At 42.6% G+C, this 20,119-nt stretch overlaps 1 protein-coding gene across 6 annotated transcripts in view; it reads right to left on the bottom strand.

The window, feature by feature from the left end:
• PTPRC (protein tyrosine phosphatase receptor type C) overlaps window positions 1–20,119 on the bottom strand; it is a 156,841-nt gene that overhangs the window by 48,113 nt on the left and 88,609 nt on the right. For all 6 annotated transcript variants that reach the window (XM_075131557.1, XM_075131559.1, XM_075131561.1 and 3 more), the window contains 2 exons: window positions 11,914–12,042; window positions 66–221 (listed from right to left, as the gene is read on the bottom strand). In XM_075131557.1, the coding sequence (XP_074987658.1) occupies window positions 66–221; window positions 11,914–12,042 (285 nt within the window). The remainder of the gene's footprint in view (window positions 1–65; window positions 222–11,913; window positions 12,043–20,119) is intronic.

Genomic DNA, 20,119 nt, shown 5'->3' with positions numbered 1-20,119 from the left:
TATTTTTCTTCTCATACATTAGTTCTTTGAATTTTCAGTAAAAGTAAGTAAATACATAAACTTACGTGCTGGTTTTGTCCTCAATTCTATAGTTACAGCATCACCATAAAATCTGTTTGATGAATATTTGCTTACTGTGTATGCCTCTATTGACACATCATATAGTTTGTAAGGCTTTAACTTAGAGCAGGAAAAAATGGTCCCATTGACAAACGTGTTGACTGTAAAATAAATAAATAAATTGAAAGCTTAAGTTAAGACTTCATAATAGTAATATAGGAATTGCTATACTGGATCACGCCACAGATCCTTCTTCATTCATTTTCCTATTGTCTAGCAAAGGTCAATACTAGATTAGTTGTCATTCTTTACTCTGAAACATTGGTCTACATGCCTTATATATGTTTTTATTCTATGTAATATAACTATGAATGTTATTCAAAGTTTGCACCCAAATTTGGCCAAGTCATAAACTTCTGAAAATCTCAGTTTGCACATGCTCGGGACAGCTTTGTTGGAATCTGGCAGCTAAATTTGCTTAAGATTTCATTTGCACTGTGCATGATACAGCCTCTCACAGCTCCTACATGTAGACCATACTCTGCATGTGCCATCCCCAGAGAGTGATTGACCATGCTCCAGCCCAGGGCTTCAATGGTTAAACAACTGCGGCTCCTGGCTGCTGAGCACAGTAACTGAAGGCAGGGAGGCTGTCTGTCCTGTTGTCTTAATGCTCCCCCTGAGGGGTCCAGGCACAGTGGAGGAAATGAGGAAGCTACCTGACTCCAGTACAGAAAGATGAGGAGAAGGGAGAGAGGGGCAATATATGCATGGTACCAGAGACAGAGGCAGGAGCTCCAGAGAGAGATGGGATAGGAGACTGGGGGATGACTTAAGGAGCAGGAGCCAGAAAGGGGTAGGGTGACCGGATGTCCCGATTTTATAGGGACAGTCCCAATATTCAGGGCTTTGTCTTATATAGGTGCCAATTATGCCCCACTCCACACACACACACTTCTTTCATGATTTTTCACACTTGCTAGTTGGTCACCCTAGAAAGGGGAAAGAGGAGGACAAAAGTGAGGGGGGAGGAATAAAAGGTGGGAGGGGGCAGGAGCTGTGGAGTAGGGAAGAGGAGCAGGGAAGGTGGCAGAACATGGGCAGGAGCAGAAAGGGAGGGGAGCAAGAGCTGGGCAGGGCAGTGGCAAGGGGTCAGTACTGGTGGGGAGAATGGGCAAAGAGTTGGGCAGGGACAGACAAGCAGAAGCCAAGGGGGTATCAGTAAGGAGGACTCATGGGCAGGAGCTGGGGTGGAGGGATAAGAGCAGAAGGGGACAGGGGCAGAAGATTCTGTAACCACTTGTGCACTCTCCCCTCCAGAACCTGGAATTGAACCCATTATTACAAAGTCTTAACATTTCTCTTCTGTCTAGCAAATAGCTGTAAAATCCACTGGAAAAATAGCTGTAAAACACACTGTCTCCATCTCTCTCTAGGTGTTGGTCCATATTTAAGATAGCAGCCTTCTAGTGCTACTAGTTACTCAGTCAGCTCAAGTGGTAGACAACTGTACCATAGATCTAAATAACCCAAACCTATTTATGACTAGGGCTGTTTGAAAATTTTCCTTCAATATTGTTTTTTGAAGAATAATTGGGTTTTTGACTAAACATTTTTTGCAAAAAGTGTCTGGTTTTCCATGGAAAATTTCAATATTTTATCAAAATGTCAAAAATTGAAATATTTCAGACAAAAAAAAGTTGTGATTAAAAATGGCACCACAATGTTTTATGGGGTCTGTAGTTCAGGTTCCTTATGCTCTCAATCTGCTCTATAGGCTGGGCTCCCTCTTTGGACTACATCTTCCATGATACACCACTTTCTCCCTTCTTAGTGAGGGAAGCAGGTGCATCATAGGAGTATAAGACTCCCAAACTACATCTCGTGTGAAGCAAGCAGCACATTTTCAATAGAAATTAAAGTTTTTGGCCAAAACGTTTGTGATTTCAGCCAAAATATTTTTCCAAAAATTCAGAGACTTCAGAAAAAAAATTCCAGACTGCTCTGCTTATGACCAATTTGGTGACTCATTGTGGTTCCACATGATGAAATTTTTATTGTTTTAATTTTTAAGTTTTCAGTGATGGCACCACAGAAAAGCCGATGAGGAAACAAATGATTCTTCATTCAGTGCAAGGTGTGAACGATGTGTAGAAAATATGGCAGGGTGCCACACACTGAATGATGCGGATAAAAAGAAACATTGAGCACTATTCGCTGAATACCATCCACCCTGCACACTGAATGAAGAAGGGGTCTTGTAGGAAAATAGCACGTGATTATGTAACTAAAGACTAACATAATGCATACACACTGGGCCTGAATTAAAGTTGAAGAGGCAGCCATACTTTTGGCATTTCCTAACTTTTGAATGCTTGACTTTGCCACCTTAACATTTTTTTATTGTAGCTTTTTTGGATATAATCTATGAAACATTTAATCCTTTTTTGAATCCTGCTTAGCCTATGGACTCAGTATTTTATGACAACAAACTCCATATCTTAATACTTAATTTATTTGAATTTATAAGTAAATTATCAATGTGCATTGTGCAAAAAATATAAAAACAAAAACTGGAAAAACCCCTCTCTTTGTAGTGGTTTTAAATTACTTACCTTTCAACTTTGCTTTGTATTTTGAGAGGGTGAACAAGAGTGCCTGATTTATCTTCTTTTTCCTATCCATTTTATATACCTCTATTATATCCTTTCTTATTGTCTCCTCTTTTTGTTCTAACACTTTCATTCTTTCTTCATGGTGAAATCTTTCCATGCTTCTGTTTTCATTACTCATCTAGGAAGCCCTTCTATTTCTTATTTGAGACAGGGTGATCAGAACTGAACAATGTTCCAGGTGAGCATGCACTATTGGTTTGTATAATGGCATTATGGTCAGCTGGGACCCTGGAAGACCTAGGAGCACCTCTGACTCTGAGGTAGCCCACCTGGAGCTACAGACCCTGGAAGCCTAGGCTGTGAAGGAGCCACGAGCCTGGTAGCTTGGGAGCCAGAATTCATGACCTGGAAAATGGTAAGATTCCAAATTCAGCTTTTCAAGAATGAGAGCAGAAGTGGGCAGGGGAGAGAAGAAGTGGGCGAGGGAGGCAAGCTGGGCCAGATAGACTGTGTGCAGCCCTCAGAAATCTGCCCCAATGACACAGATTTGAAAGGGGTGTGTGTGTGTTTATATGCATGCATACCAAAAATGATCCATCCTATCCTTTTGCTCTCTCCCCTCAAATTCAACAATCCTCCCTTTCCCCATCATATGGTCTACATACCCCATGTTGGCTCAGCAACTACAGGGTTAACAAATCAACTGCCTGCTTGCTCAGCCAGAGATCACTGGCAGCCCCACAGCAGCTGTGGGGATAAAAGGGCTGCAAGGCAAGAGAGAGTGGGGACTGCAGAGAGAAGATCCCTCAAGCATGCCAGTGAGAAGCTGCCTGACAAACCAACCAACCAACCAAGGAGGAAGAAGCAAGAGAAGAAGCTGGAGAAGACCACCGAGGTAGGAAGTAACTCAGGGAACAGCACGGGACTGAAGAGGACTGGTTCTGGCTGTTCAAAAAAGAGCCCTGAGTTGGAACTCAATGGTATAGGCAGAGCTGTGTTCTTCTACGTACACCTGCCAGGAACTGTTAGAGAAAAGGTCCTAAACTGAGGAGAACTAGGGCTGTTTAGCACCTCGTGGAGCCACAGAAATTCTGCTTCCCCATTATCCTAAATGAGACAGAGTCTACTGAGGACCCAACCAGGAGGGGTTGGTCCTTGACAAGGGCTTGACAAATACAGTGGGGTATGACAGCATAGGAGAGGATGGAGCCAGGTTGGCCTGGCTCACCATTCTGCTGCTAACAGAGAAAGACCCCCATATTACACTCACCTCTTATCCCAAAATCAACAATCCATTCCTTATTGTCCTTTCTTGCCACTGCCAACATTCTTGCTCTCTCAGAACTGGGAGTTGGACCAGGCTTCCTAGCTTCCCATTCAATGTGGGCTGCTGCCACTTTCTATTATATTCACTTTGGAAAGAGGTTTGTGGTGCAGAAAGTCCCAAGAATCTGTCAGATTGTTGGGGGCAGGGGGAGTCAGCATAGTCAGATGCCCAGAAGCAGATATTCCATGGGAAAGGAGGCCCCATGTGCTTGTGGTAGCAGAGTAATGGAGTACTAAACTGTATTATACTTTCAGCCACAAGATGGCACTGCATGCAATGAACCTCAGCCATACCTGCAGAGGAGACGTTGGTGGGGAAATGCGGGGTTGCGTGTCCCCCCAGATTTCTGTAAACACAGAACTGCCCTTGCAGGAATTGCTCTGCTCAGCCTGCCAGGGGGAGGGCTCTGTCCTTCTCACACTGCACCTCCCCTACGGCACTTTTCCCCTCGCTCAACCCCTCTCCCTGGCAGCTGGGCCCAGGCGGGGAGTGGAGGGGGCAAGCTGCTGCCACCTCCCCAGCCGGGCTCTTGCAGGCAGCTGCCCTGCTGTACAGAGGCAGCGCCCCGGAGCAGCCACCCTCACCCGGGAGGAGAAGCAGCTCTGTCCTGCCTCCTCCACTCCCCATCTGGGTCTGACTTCTGGATAGAGGAGCCGAGTAAGCCAGAAACATGCTGAGGCACAGAGTGAGAAGGACAGAGCCTCCCTCTTCTCCAGCAGGTAACTCTGGTGGGGTGGGGAGAGAGCAGTGGTCCTGGGCTGGGAGCAGAGTTGCTAGGAAGGCACTGGGAACAAGTTCCCTCTGCTCAACCCGAATTAGGGGCATTGCCTGTGCCCCTCCCACCCCACTCCCCACCCCCAGCTGGGCCCAGGCCATCCCAGAAGTATGTGCTCCCAGTTCCTGTGGCCCCAGCCTCCCAGGAGCCAGAGGGATTGGCTACCCTGGCCCAGGGAGGTGGGGTGGAAGGTTCCTCCCAGAGGTAGTGCATGAGTTGGTCACATGCCCCTCCCCATCCTCCATTATCATCAGGTACAGGTCATCTCTGCTGGCAGAGCATCGAAGGATCTTATGCTGAACACATCTGATGTGTATAAGCAAACTCTGTAGCCACTCCATATCTGGTGCAGAACAACATGATGTGGTGCCAGGAATAAATTTAGAACTGGAACAAAGCAACAAAGGTTACAGACAGAAGGAACAGCAACAAAGGTTGCAAGATTTATCAACATTCCATTCTTTAATGTCCCAGAGAACTTCAACTCTGAAAAGCCTCCACAATGGACAGTGCAATAGAAACAATATTTTGCAAGATTTTGCATTGCTACCAGGCTTCACAAAGAAACTGGACATATACAGATATCACCTTTAATTAATGCTATAGGGAAGCAAACAGAGCATATCTTTAAATCTTTTGGCTTTACTGATGACTGTCACAAAGATGACTATGAAAGGATTCTGGCTGTACTAGATGCACACATTATACCTCAAAGAAATATGGTTTATGAAAGTCTACGTTTTCATCAGAGAATTAAAAAACATAAGAATGGCCATACTAGGTCAGACCAAAAGTCCATCTAGCCTAACATCCTGTCTTCTGACAGTGGCCAATGCCAAGTGCCCCAGAGGGAATGAACAGAACAGGTAATCATGAAGTATCCATCCCCTGACGCCCATTCCCAACTTCTGGCAAACAGAGGCTAGAGACACCAACCCTGCCCATCCTGGCTAATAGCCATTGATGGACCTATCTTCCATGAATTTATCTAGTTCTTGTTTGACCCCTGTTGTAGTCTTGGCCTTCACAACATCCTCTGGCAAGTAGTTCCACAGGTTGACTGTGTTGTGTGAAAAAATACTCCCTTTTTTATTTTAAACCTGCTGCCTATTAATTTCATTTGGTAACTCCTAGTTCTTGGTTATGAGAAGGAGTAAATAACACTTTCTTATCTACTTTCTCCCCATCAGTCATGATTTTATAGACCTCTATCATATCCCCCCTTAGTCGTCTCTTTTCCAAGATGAAAAGTCCCAGTATTATTAATCCCTCCTCATGCGGAAGCTGTTTCATACTCCTAATAATTTTTGTTGGCCTTTTCTGAAACTTTTCTAATTCCCATATATCTTTCCTGAGATGGGGCGACCACATCTGCACGTAGCATACTCCCAACTATAAATATAAAATAATGGGGTCTAAATTAGCTGTTACCGCTCAAGAAAGATCTTAGGGACATTGTGGATAATTCTCTGAAAACATCCCTTCAATGTGCAGTGGCAGTCAAAAAAGCTAACAGAATGTTGGGAATCATTAAGAAAGGGGTAGTGTGGCAGAGCACTGGCTTTGCCTCGGGGGCGTCCTGTGCTTCTAGGCAGTTAGGGTTTGCCTCAGAGGTTTGCTGTGACCCTCAATGTAGCCTCTCTCCCCTCCTAGAGGCAAGGATTACAGTTTACTGAGTCACTTTCATCATTGGCCAGTCAACGGGTTTGGTGTAAGAACCCTCTTTAGTCCCTGTCTTCCTTCTCAGGGAGAGTTTGTGTAGAGGTGGGGGCTCACCCTCTTCTCCAGGTTCCAGCCCAGGGACCTTAATTGGCAGCGGCACAGGTAGTTTCCTATAATACCAGAGCTATAGCCCTTCCCTGGGCTACTTCCCCAAACGGCTCCTCTTAGCACCCTCCTTGGTACCTGACCATGCTTGTTCTTCCAGCTCTTTTAGTGAGCACCTTCTTTTTCCCAGTCTTCCCACAACTGGTCCCGGCTGATTCTAAATGGGCTTCAGGTGATCTGATTAGCCTGTTTCCCTTGATTGCTTCTAATCAGTTCTTAATTGGTTCCAGGTATCTTCTGGAGTCTGCCTGACTTAATTGCTTCTAGCACCTTCCTGACTGCTCTGACCCCTGCCCTGGTCACTCAGGAAACAGAAAACTATTCATCCAGTGTCCAGTGTGTTTTCCTTCTTCCGGACTCCTGAACCTAACCAGTCTGGGTGTGTCACAGTAGATAATCAGATAGAAAATATCATATTGCCTTTATATAAATCCATGGTATGCCCATATCTCGACTCTGCGTGCAGATGTGGTTGCCCCACATCTTATTATCTATCCCCATCATTTTATATGTATAGTTGGGATTATGTTTTCCAATGTGCATTACTTTGCATTTATCAACATTGAATGTCATCTGCCATTTTGTTGCCCAGTCACCCAATCTTGTGAGATCCCTCTGTAGCGCTTCACAGTCTCCTTTGGACTTAACTATCTTGAGTAGTTTTGTATCGTCTGCAAATTTTGCCACCTCACTGCTTACCCCTTTTTCCAGATCATTTATGAATACGTTGAATAGTATTGGTCCCAGTACAGACACCTGAGGTACACCACTATTTACCTCTCTCCATTCCGACCATTTATTCCTACCCTTTCTTTCCTAACTTTTAACCAGTTACTGATTCATGAGAGGGCCTTCCCTGTTATCCCATGACAGCCTACTTTGCTTAAGAGCCTTTGGTGAGGGACCTTGTCAAAGACTTTCTGAAAAATCTAAGTCCGCTATATCCACTGGATCCCCTTTGTCCTCATGCTTGTTGACCCACCTCAAAGAATTCTAGAGATTGCTGAGGCATGATTTCCCTTTACAAAAACCACGTTGACTCTTCCCCAACAAATTATGTTCATCTATGTGTCTGGCAATTCTATTCTTTACTATATTTTCAACCAGTTTGCCCAGTACTGAAGTCAGGCTTACTGACCTGTAATTGCCAGGATCACCTAGAACCAGGTGAAAATGTTGAATGTTTTATAAGAGCTCTGCATTTATTGGCTGAAAACTGTGATTTTGGGAATGCAAAACATGAAAATACCAGAGACAGGCTGGTTACTGGGTTATCAACTAAAAGCCTTTCACAATAGCTACAATAGAAGAGTGATTTAACCCAGCCACAGCTATACAGATAGCAAAGCACAAAAAGCAGGAGCAACCTGAAGAACCTGAAACTAGCTTAGAAGCTATAAACAGACACATGAGTGTTAAAAGTCATTAGCCTTAAACCCCTGAGGCAAGGAGAGAGAACTCCCAGGCTAAGAGCTTGTCTACACTACCACTTACTTTGTTATAACCTACATCGCTCAGGGGTGTGGATTATTCATACCTCTGAGCAATGTAAATTATACCAACCTAAGCGCCGCTGTGGATAGTGTTATGTCGGTGGGAGGTGGGGTAATTAAGTTGATAGGAGAGCTCTCTCCTGTTGGCTTAGAGCACCTTCACCAGAAGCACTATAGTGGTCTAGCTGCATTGATGCAGGTGTGCCACAGCAGCGCTTCTAGTGTAGACGTAGCCTAAGAGGGACAAATTCCAGCCTACGTGCACAAGGTATGGAAAAAAGTCATATCCCAAGAGATTATGCATGTCCAGCGAGAGGTGCATGGTGTAATACATGCATGAAATACGGACATTTTTCAGCTGTTTGCGGCACCAAAACAGTCAGGGAGTTGACTCATATTACAGACAACCAAGAGCCATTGTTTCTGGGATCTATTACTTGTGATGACATAGAGCTGGTCTGGAGAATGAAATTGAATATTCCTGCCAAGACTATTGATTTTAAAATTGATTTAAAAGGAGCTGGTGTCACAGTCATCTCAGAAGGGACTTACAATCACCTCCAGCCCCTCCCAGAGCTGAAGTCACCTAACACAGTTCTGAGTAGCCCTGGAGGTATTTTGAACTGCTTGGACCAGTTCACAACAGAAACAATTTACAGAGACAAAAGCTATGTATTCAGCGTTCATGTGATCAAAGACCAACCTTCTCAGCTGCAGCATGGCAGCCAGGCCTAGTGAGTAATGTGGAAGAACTTGGAGGATTTGATGGATATTGGACTTTTGAAAGGCAATTCAGTACAAATAAATTTAAGAGACAATGCTGAACCATACAGCATATTAACATCTCTACCAGAAACACCTTGGAAAAGACTAACTGTGAAATTATGCAAATTCGGAGGACATCATTACCTGGTTATCACAGGCTATTTTTACAAGTATATAGAAATAATGTACCTGAAAGACATAACATGTCACAGTGTTACTGAGAAACTGAAGTGTGCTGTTGCTCACTTTGGTATTCCAGAACAACTAGTGACAGATAAGAGACTCAATGCTCAAATAAATTTGTTAGTCTCTAAGGTGCCACAAGTAGTCCTTTTCTTTTTTGTGAATACAGACTAACACGGCTGCTACTCTGAAAGATAACAGACTACAATTCACTGCTGCAGAATTTAAGTCATTCCAAATGAAATATGATTTTGATCGTATTACTAGCAGCCAACATTACCTACAAGTGAATGGAGAGGCTAAGAGAGCTACACAAACAACCAAGAGAATCCTACAGCAGGAAGATGCATTCCTTGCTCTTCTGAGTTACAGATCAACACCAATAGCAGCTACTGGATACAATCCAGAACAACTTATGATGGGAAGACAACTCATAACCAACTTTGGAAAAGTATCTACCTCCAAAATGGGCAGACATGAAAGAGCAGTCAAATCAGATAAACACACTAAAAAAGCTTATGAACACTTTTACAACAGATATCAGTCAGTTAGAGAACTGCCAGGTCTAGAACCAGGTGTCTGTTCATGGCAAATTGTATGGAGAAAAGGGATGGACAATCCAGCTATCATAAAGAAAAATAATTCAGCACCCAGATCATATGTGATTGAGACTGGCAGTGGAGAGTTCAACAGAAACTGTCAACATCTACAGTCTGTTCCTCGGAAAGAACAATCAACACAGCAAGCTCTACAGATGTCAGATGCAGAGCAAGAAGACGACAACTTAGCGACCACAGCCAGTCATTGCAACTAATTGACAGCCAGATGACCAAGTTGTTACATGTTCAAGTCATGTAATTAGAAAACCTGTATGATTCAGAGACACTTAGACTGATAAATACTGAACTTCAAAGACAGCATGATAGTGTAAATATTTTAAATGGTAGGAATGCAGAACTTAAAGGGGGAGGATGTAACGGGAGGCTACACTGTATTATACTGTTCCACCACTAGGTGGCACTGTGCATAAAATACCTCATTTAAATGGTCTTCAGCCATAGCTTGGAGAGCCTTAAAAGATCTTATGAAGAACACATCTGGTGTGTATAAGTAAGCTCAGTAGCCAGTCCATATCTGGTACAGAAGAACATGACAGGCAGCAGCAAATTTCAGGAGGAGCTAAAGGAATAAAGCTGCCATAGTGGCAACAGTGTAGAGCTGCAGCTGAGTTTTGGGGACTGTGTGGCAGTGGGGAACAATGGCTTTTCCTGGGCTCCTGCTGGCAATTTAAAATGAAACCTGTCCACATTTCCAGGCTGCACCCAGGACTGGAAGCCCACCAGACTTCCAGCCAGTCAGAGAAACTGGGCTAGTGCCTCGTTGCATGATGGCCAATACAGGCCTGGGGAGAATGAGAGGGTTGTCAAAGGAGTGGAGGAACACTGCAGCATTTGGCCACTTTTGCATCCAAAACCTGTAATATTATACCAGAAGAAGAGAGAAGGTTGTCAACTCAGGGCTGGATTAAAGCATAGAGACTTTAGGCCCATGCTTAGGGCTGCGGCTGCTAAACGAATGCGATTATATCAGAATTTCAGTTTTCACTTAAAAAAATAAGTTTCTAGCCCTTGTGGTTGTGAAGAAAAACTTGAAAACACGACCCAAGTGTAACTGACACAGAAACATTGACCTGAGTGTGCAGGCAGCCTGAACTAATACATCAGAGGAGTGAGCTGCCCATCTGAGTTGCGTGTGTGTGGCAGGAAAAGAAGAGTATAGTGGGCCTGGTTCCTGTATCCAAGCACCTACATCCTGGCTACTGAAGTAAATACTGAGGGGCCTTCTGCTGTCACCCCTGACTGAGAGAAGGAAGCTCCATGCTGCTACTCCTACCATATGGGGTGGGAAGTGAGGGGTAGAAAACACCTGCTACCATTCCTGTTTCTCTAGAAAGTAGGCTTCTATTGTCACTCTTGGAGGAGAGAAAGGGACCCACTGCTGCCCTGGAGGAGAGGGGCTCAGTGCTGCCTTAATCCAACCCTCCATAAACCTATTATATTATGGGTGTAGGATTAAAAGAATAACAAAGAAAGAGTTGCTAACAGTTTCCTTACTATTCTCCCTTAGCCTTCTACTGAAATCTATTTTTTCATACGGGAAGGATTCCTCTTCCACAATTACATTTAAAATTCCGACAAACACCAATAGGAATAAGTCACTCAAGAGACTGCATTAGTTGGCTATTTAATGCATTTTCTGATGATGGAAGACACTCTGCTCACAACTGACTACCCAGCATGTGCACCTATTAATGGATGTCTTGTGACTTACTGCTAAATTACTTGTCTAAAATATGAGATGACTGATAATCTAACCTAGGAAGTTAAAATATGAAAAGCCCTGTAATATTAAACCAAATAAATGACATGACTAAACTGAAATAAGTTTTGAGGGAAAAAATCTTAATAGGGAAATGACTGTGGCGGTAAACTATTATGTTACTAGGTGAAAGTCTATGAACTGCACCCATACAACAGCATGAAGTGTGAAGCAAAAAATGGCTGAGAACTTGAAAACTGGACAGTAACAGACTGTGAATCCCAGTGGTGACTGAACGTGATGATATGATAAACAAAAAAGAGCATTCAACCATACTTGTAGATGTTTCCATCTCGTCACACTATTTCAATAGACATGTAGGCTTCAGAGTGACACACAGACAGAGAGACAATCTTGGAATTATATAGATTATTTGTATTATAGTAACACCAGTGGCCCAATGGGATAAAGGCTCCATTGTGCTAATGAGGCTACATAATTATGTACCAATTCACCTCAGTGATTAATATTAAAGAAAAATAGGCTTACCATTTTCTGTACAATTAACCCGATAACCATGGATAGGACCTTTTGATATGTTTTGGGGTGCTTTCCAGCTAAATGTTATATTCTCGGAAGTATGGTTTCCCTCTTTAGGGGTGTCAAGTTTCTCTGGTTCTGTTTAGAAAATTGGGAAAGAGAGAGCGAGAATAACACTATTTTAATGAAGAAAACATTATTTTTCAAATGATAACTAGCTCATTAATTAAGGAGAAAATTTGCAATAAAAAGCCTAGTATACTCTTGGTTTTCCAAAAGTATCTGATGGAATTAAGATTTCATTGGACAATAACATAAGAGTCTGTCGGGAGCAACTTGAGAATACTACTACATACTGTCAATTAAACTCTAACTCACTTTACACAAATACTAATATAGTGCAACCAAAAAGTGTAGAAATTGAATAGTTTAACACACAACCATTGAGGGATAATCATGGTGGGGGACTGGTAGCACTGTCTATTCTGAGGGTGCCTGACACTTCTCATTATAAGACCCATTATACAACTTTGTCAAACTTTGACCCTTTGGGGTGAAATTTTCTATGATGGGTTTCTGCCTCGTGCGGATTTTTTTTTTTTTTAATTTTGATCAAAACAGTTCAGCTATTTCTAAGAATGAGGCTATAGAAAAACATGTTACTTTGTCCATGTTAAAAAATTCTGGTGACCTTTTCTTTGACCAGCTTTACTGCCCCTTGCTTTGGAGAAAAGACTTGCTGGATAATCCTGCAATACGTACCCCAGAGGAAATCAGTGGTGGCACAGCACCATATCGTACCAGCAAGAAACAAGGAGTGGGATTGCTGCCACCAAGCAACCTGCCTGGATGAGGCAACTTGTCTTGCAAGCAGAGTTGGACTGTGAGGTTGCTGCTAGACTTCTGAGGGACAGAAGAGGATCCCAGAGACACTAAAGAGAAAGGAACCCTCTAGGCCGCAGGGTTCTGTTGCGGTGCCCAAGAAAGCTGGAGGTAGAAGAACTGAATCCAGGGGTAGGTCCTCATGTTGGGTCTGGTGCTAAAGAGGAGAGGCCTGGAGCGAAGGGTTTCCTAACTACAGGGAAGGAGGGTCCGGCTATGAGAACTGTTGATCCTTTAGTATTTTTCTCCTGTAGTCAGGAAGCCCATGTGTACCATTTTTGCCTCACCATGGTACAGTAAAGGCCGTGTTATCCGGCACTTTATCAACTGGAAAGCTCTGTTAACTGGCATTTCTGATATCTTCCAATACAAATCTTTAGTCTAGTTACCAGGACTAGTATACTGCCCAGGAGGTTATGCAATTGCACATTCTGCACTCTACTTTTATGCAAAAGAGGCAGAAGACAAGTAAGCAAGCTGATATCAGGGATTTATTCAAAAAAGCAGCTTCCAGGGTGTGTCATAGGGTCATTACAGATTCAGTCCAATCTCCTACACCTTGTACATCTACGATGATAATTGATGTTGATAATGATGACCCTGAGGCACTGCAAGATCCTTAAATGCCTTCTGAATCATCAAAGAAAGATTAAATTGTGTTTAGTATAGTTTTACTGTTGTGTATTTTTAGTGATCTGGGTGTACACCATGCGCTGTCCATAGTGATATACAGTGTCATAAGATAACCTACTGTATAGAAAACTTTAGCTGTATACACCTAAATTCTTCCAGAAACCAACCACTCTGCAGTGCAGTACTACTACTGGATTGGTGAGTCCCTGTATACTATTTTATACTTGATTCATTTTATTGTTTTCTAATTCTTTGAAAATTGGTATTCTATTGGTAAGTATAGCTCTTAGTTAACCGGAATTTTTGATTAACCAGCACCCCCATTCCCCCAACATGCCGGATAACACAGAGTTTACTGTATATGATTATGCCTGAACCTGTACCTCAGAGGCCAAGAACTGTCCCATGAGTCCAGAAGGTTATATGACGACACAGTGAATGGAGCAGAGTTCCTAGGTCTGATGCTCTTGGCTCTAGCCAGATGTTTGTGCAGAAACAGCGGATGCATCCTGAGACTTGGTGGGTGGGGAAGTGTCTGCACATAGGCTGTATCCATGGGGACCTCCAGCCCTATCCCACAATCCTAATTAGGTTATCTATAGGAGACCAGGACACAGCTATTACTAGACATTTATTCTGGCGGTGCTGGGCTAGGACTGGGGTCCCATAGCCACTCTTTGGTGGAGGCAGTTTGGATAGGCTCAGAGCCAACTGCCAATGTCTGTGCTACTATTCCGGGGTGTAATAACAGGAGTATATCATGTAAGACGCAGGAGGTAATTGTCCCGCTTTTCTTGGCACTGGTGAGGCCTCAGCTGGAATACCATGTCCAGCTTTGGATGCCACCCTTTAATAAAAGGAGTACTTGTGGCACCTTAGAGACTAACAAATTTATTAGAGCATAAGCTTTCATGGGCTACAGCCCACTTCATTGGATGCATATATGGAATGCAGAATGGAACATATAGTAAGATAGATATAGATGTATATACATACAAATAAGCTGGAAGTTACCATACAAACTGTGAGAGGCTAATTAGTTAAGATGGGCTATTATCAGCAGGAGAAAAAAAACTTTTGTAGTGATAATCAAGATGGCCCATTTAGACAGTTGACAAGAAGGTGTGAGGATACTTAACTGAAGGAAATAGATTCAATATGTGTAATGACCCAGCCACTCCCAGTCTCTATTCAAACCCAAGTTAATGGTATCTAGTTTGCATATTAATTCAACCTCAGCAGTTTCTTGTTGGAGTCTGTTTTTGAAGCTTTTCTGTTGCAAAATTGCCACCCTTAAACCTTTTACTGAGTGGCCAGAGAGGTTGAAGTGTTCTCCTACTGGTTTTTGAATGTTATGATTCCTGATGTCAGATTTGTGTCCATTTATTCTTTTGTGTAGAGACTGTCCGGTTTGGCCAATGTGAGGGGCAGAGGGGCATTGCTGGCACATGATGGCATATATCATATTGGTAGATGTGCAGGTGAACAAGCCCCTGATGGCATGGCTAATGTGATTAGGTCCTATGAAGGTGTCACTTGAATAAATATGTGGACAGAGTTGGCATCGGGCTTTGTTGCAAGGATAGGTTCCTGGGTTAGTGTTTTTGTTGTGTGGTGTGTGGTTGCTGGTGAGTATTTGCTTCAGGTTGGGGGGCTGTCTGTAAGCGAGGACTGGCCTGTCTCCCAAGACATGTGAGAGTGATGGGTCATCCTTCAGGATAGGTTGTAGATCATTGATGATGCGCTGGAGAGGTTTTAGTTGGGGGCTGAAGGTGACAGCTAGTGGCGTTCTGTTATTTTCTTTGTTGGGCCTGTCCTGTAGTAGGCGACTTCTGGTACTCTTCTGGCTCTGTCAATCTGTTTTTTCACTTCAGCGGGTGGGTACTGTAGTTTTAAGAATGCTTGATAGAGATCTTTTAGGTGTTTGTCTCTGTCTGAGGGACTGGAGCACATGCAGTTTTATCTTAGAGCTCAGCTGTAGACAATCAATCAACTGCTGAGGTTGAATTAATATGCAAACTAGACACCATTAACTTGGGTTTGAATAGAGACTGGGAGTGGCTGGGTCATTACACATATTGAATCTATTTCCTTCAGTTAAGTATCCTCACACCTTCTTGTCAACTGTCTAAATGGGCCATCTTGATTATCACTACAAAAGTTTTTTTTCTCCTGCTGATAATAGCTCATCTTAACTAATTAGCCTCTTACAGTTTGTATGGTAACTTCCAACTTATCTGTATGTATATATATCTATCTTACTATATGTTCCATTCTATGCATCCGATGAAGTGGGCTGTCGCTCACGAAAGCTTATGCTCTAATAAATTTGTTAGTCTCTAAGGTGCCACAAGTACTCCTGTTCTTTTTGCAGATACAGACTAACATGGCTGCTACTCTGAAACACTTTAATAAAAATGTGGACAAACTGGGGAGAGTCCAGAGGAAAGCTACAAAAATGATAAAAGGTTTAGAAAACATGATATATGAGGAAATGTTAAAAAAAACTTAGCGTGTTTAGTGATTAGAAAAGAAAACTGAGAGGGAACCTGATAAGTCTTCAGATATATTAGGGCTGTTACAAGATGATGGTGATCAATTGTATTTCATGCCTATCAAGAGTAGGGCAACAAGTAACTGGCTTATCTGTGGCAAGGGAAATTTAGGTTAGATATTCGGAAAAGCTTTCTAGCTGTAAGGATAGATAAGTATTGGAATAGATTATTAAGGGAGGTTATGGTGTCCTGAGCACGAAAGATTTTTAAGAACAGGTTGGACAAACACCTGTCAGCTCCTTGTCCCTGCCTCAGTGCAGAGTGATGGACTGAATGACCTCTCACGGACTCTTTCAGCCCTATATTTCTATGATTCTAGAAATTAAACACTCATAGACTTTAAGGTCAGAAGGGACCATTGTGATTATCTAGTCTGACCTCCTGTACATTGCAGGCCACAGAACCTCAACCACTCCTGAAATAGACCCCTAACCTCCGGCGGAGTTACTGAAGTCTTCAAATCATGGTTTAAAGACTTCAAGTTACAGTGAATCCATCATTTACATTAGTTTAAACCTGCAAATGGCCCATGCTACAGAGGAAGGCAACCTCCCCCACCCCAGGGTCTCTGCCAATCTGACCTGGGGGGGAAATTCCTTCCTGACCCTAAATATGGCAGTCAGTAAGACCCTGAGTATGTGGGCAAGACCCACTAGGCAGATACCTGGGAAATAATTATCTGTAGTAACTCAGAGCCCTTCCCATCTAGTGTCCCATCTCCAGCATGTGGGGGGTTTTGTTACTGGCAGTCACCGATGGCCACATGCCATCAAACCATCCCCTTCATAAACTTATCAAGCTCAATCTTGAAGCCAGTTAAGTTTTTTGCCCCCACTGCTCCCCCTGGAAGACAGTTCTGTAACTTCATTCCTCTGATGGTTAGAAACCTTTGCCTCATTTTGAACCTCAACTTGTTGATGGCCAGTTTATATCCATTTGTTCTTGTGTCCACAGTGGTGTTTAACTTAAATAACTCTTCCCCCTCTGTGGTATGTATCCCTCTGATGTATTTATAGAGAGCAGTCACATCTCCCCTCAGCCTTCTTTTGTCTCTGCTAAACAAGCCAAGCTCTTTGTGTCTCCTCTTATAAGGTAGGTTTTCCATTCCTCAGATCATCCTTGTAGCCCTTTTCTGCACCTGTTCCAGTTTGAATTAATCTATCTTAAACATTGGAGACCAAAATTGCACACGCTATTCCAGATGAGGTCTCACCAGTGCCTTGTATAACAGTACTAACACTTCCTTGTCTCTACTGGGAATACCTGTCCTGATGCATCCTAGGACTACATTAGCCTTTTTCATGGCCACATCACATTGACATTTCATAGTCATCCTTTGAGCAACCAATATCCCCAGGTCTTTCTCCTTCTCTGTCTTTCTCTTCCAACTGATAAATCTCCAGCTTATATCAAAAATTCTTGTCGTTTGTCCCAAACTGCATGACCATGCACTTTGCACTATTAAATTTCATCCCATTTCTATTACTCCAGTTTACAAGGTCATTCAGATCTTATTGTATGATATCCCAGTACTCCTTTGTATTGGCAATACCTCCCAACTTTGTGTCATCTGCACATTTTATTAGCGCACACTCACTTTTTGTTCCAAGGTCAGTAATAAAAATGTTAAATAAGATTGGTCCCAAGACTGTTTCCTGATAAACTCCACTAACAACCTCCCTCCATCCTGACAGTTCACCTTTCAATCTGACCTGTTGTAGTCTCCCCTTTAACCAGTTCCTTATCTACCTTTCAAATCTCATATTAATCCTCATCTTCTCCAATTTAATAATTTCCCATGTGGAATTGTATCAAATACCTTATGAAATCCAGGTAGATTAGATCTACTGCATGTCCTTTGTCTAAAAAATCAGTTATCTTCTCAAAGAAGGAGATCAGGTTGGTCTAGCACAATCTACCTTTCGTAAAATAATGTTGTATTTATCCCAATTACCATTCACCTATATGTCCTTAACTACTCCCTCTTTCAAAATTTGTTCCAAGACCTTGCATACTATAGAGGTCAAACTAACTGTCCTGTAGTTTCCTGGATCACATTTTTCACCTTTCTTAAAAATAGGCCTAGCACATAGGCCTAATCACAAAGTCCCTTGGTTCCTCTCCTACTCTTTAATACCCGTTTTGATCATATTGAGGTGGACCTGGTAGGACACCTACAGCCCTATGCTAGTAGCTGCCACTATATCTTAGTAATCATTGATTATGCCACTCAGTACCCTGAAGCTGTAGGCTTATGGTCTGTGTTGGCACATGCAATAGCCAACAAATTGCTCCTCTAAGTTTGATGCCTATTTCAGGCCCAAGGTGGTTGAAATGTTGGACAAACTAGAGAAGGACAAATTTATAACTACCCTCAACCTAAGCAAGGGATGTTGGCAAATACCATAGGCCCAGAGACTGAGGAGACAGTATGTGTCACACCTTTCAGACTATACCAAATGCAGGCCCTTCCACTTGGGCTCCAGCTACATTTCAGCATTTAACAGAGAAGATGCTCCATGTTCATCAGACTTAAACTGCAGCCCATTTGGACAATGTGCTCCCCTTGGTCAGAACATCACAAGAGAGGTGCTGCAATCTCTTGGGATCAAGGGAAGGACTAACAGCTAACTCAGCTGTTATTAGCTGCATGGAGATTAAATATGAGGATTACACCAGAAGAATTGACAAGTCGAAAGCAGTAGGTAGTAAAGCCTATTTTTAAGAAAGGGAAAAAAAGTGATCCAAGTAATTATAGGCCTGTTAGTTTGACATCTGTAGTATGCAAGGTCTTGGAAAAAATTTTGAAGGAGAAGGTAGTTAAGGACATTGAAGTCAATGGTAAATGGGACAAATTACAACATGGTTTTACAAAAGGTAGATCGTGCCAAACCAACCTGATCTCCTTCTTTGAGAGAGTAACAGATTTTTTAGATAAAGGAAACGCAGTGGATCTAATTTACTTAGATTTTAGTAAGGCGTTTGATACTGTGCCACATGGGGAATTATTAGTTAAATTGGATAAGATGGGCATCAATAGGAAAATTGAAAGGTGGATAGGGAATTGGTTAAAGGGGAGACTACAACGGGTCCTACTGAAAGGTGAACTGTCAAGTTGGAGGGAGGTTACCAGTGGAGTTCCTCAAGGATCGGTTTTGGGACCAATCTTATTTAATCTTTTTATTACTGACCTGGGCACAAAAAGTGGGAATGTGCTAATAAAGTTTGCAGATGATACAAAGCTGGGAGGTATTGCTAATTTAGAGAAGGACAGGGATACCCTACAGGAGGATCTGGATGACCTTGTAAACTGGAGTAATAGGAATAGGATGAAATTTAATAGTGAGAAGTGTAAGGTCATGCATTTAGGGATTAATAACAAGAATTTTAGTTATAAGCTAGGGACGCATCAACTAGAAGTAACGGAGGAGGAAAAGGACCTTGGAGTATTGGTTGATCATAGGATGACTATGAGCTGCCAATGTGATATGGCTGTGAAAAAAGCTAATGTCATCTTGGGATGCATCAGGAGAGGTATTTCCAGTAGGGATAAGGAGGTTTTAGTACCATTATATAAGGCACTGGTGAGACCTCACCTGGAATACTGTGTGCAGTTCTGGTCTCCCATGTTTAAGAAGGATGAATTCAAACTGGAACAGGTACAGAGAAGGGCTACTAGGATGATCCGAGGAATGGAAAACTTGTCTTATGAAAGGAGACTCAGGGAGCTTGGCTTGTTTAGCCTAACTAAAAGAAGGTTGAGGGGAGATATGATTGCTCTCTATAAATATATCAGAGGGATAAATACCAGAGAGGGAGAGGAATTATTTAAACTCAGTACCAATGTGGACACAAGAACAAATGGATATAAACTGGCCACTAGGAAATTTAGATTAGAAATTAGACGAAGGTTTCTAACCATCAGAGGAGTGAAGTTTTGGAATAGCCTTCCGAGGGAAGTAGTGGGGACAAAAGATCTATCTTGCTTTAAGATTAAACTCGATAAGTTTATGGAGGAGATGGTATGATGGGATAACATGGTTTTGGTAATTAAATATTCATGGTAAATAGGCCCAATGGCCTGTGATGGGTTTTTAGATGGGGTAAGATCCAAGTTACCCGGGAAGGAATTTTCTGTAGTATCT

This window comes from Caretta caretta, chromosome 8 (genome assembly GCF_965140235.1).
Source record: "Caretta caretta isolate rCarCar2 chromosome 8, rCarCar1.hap1, whole genome shotgun sequence".
NCBI classification, from domain to species: domain Eukaryota; kingdom Metazoa; phylum Chordata; order Testudines; family Cheloniidae; genus Caretta; species Caretta caretta.
Note: the sequence above shows the minus strand (reverse complement) of the source record. Positions and strands in the feature narration are given on the sequence as shown.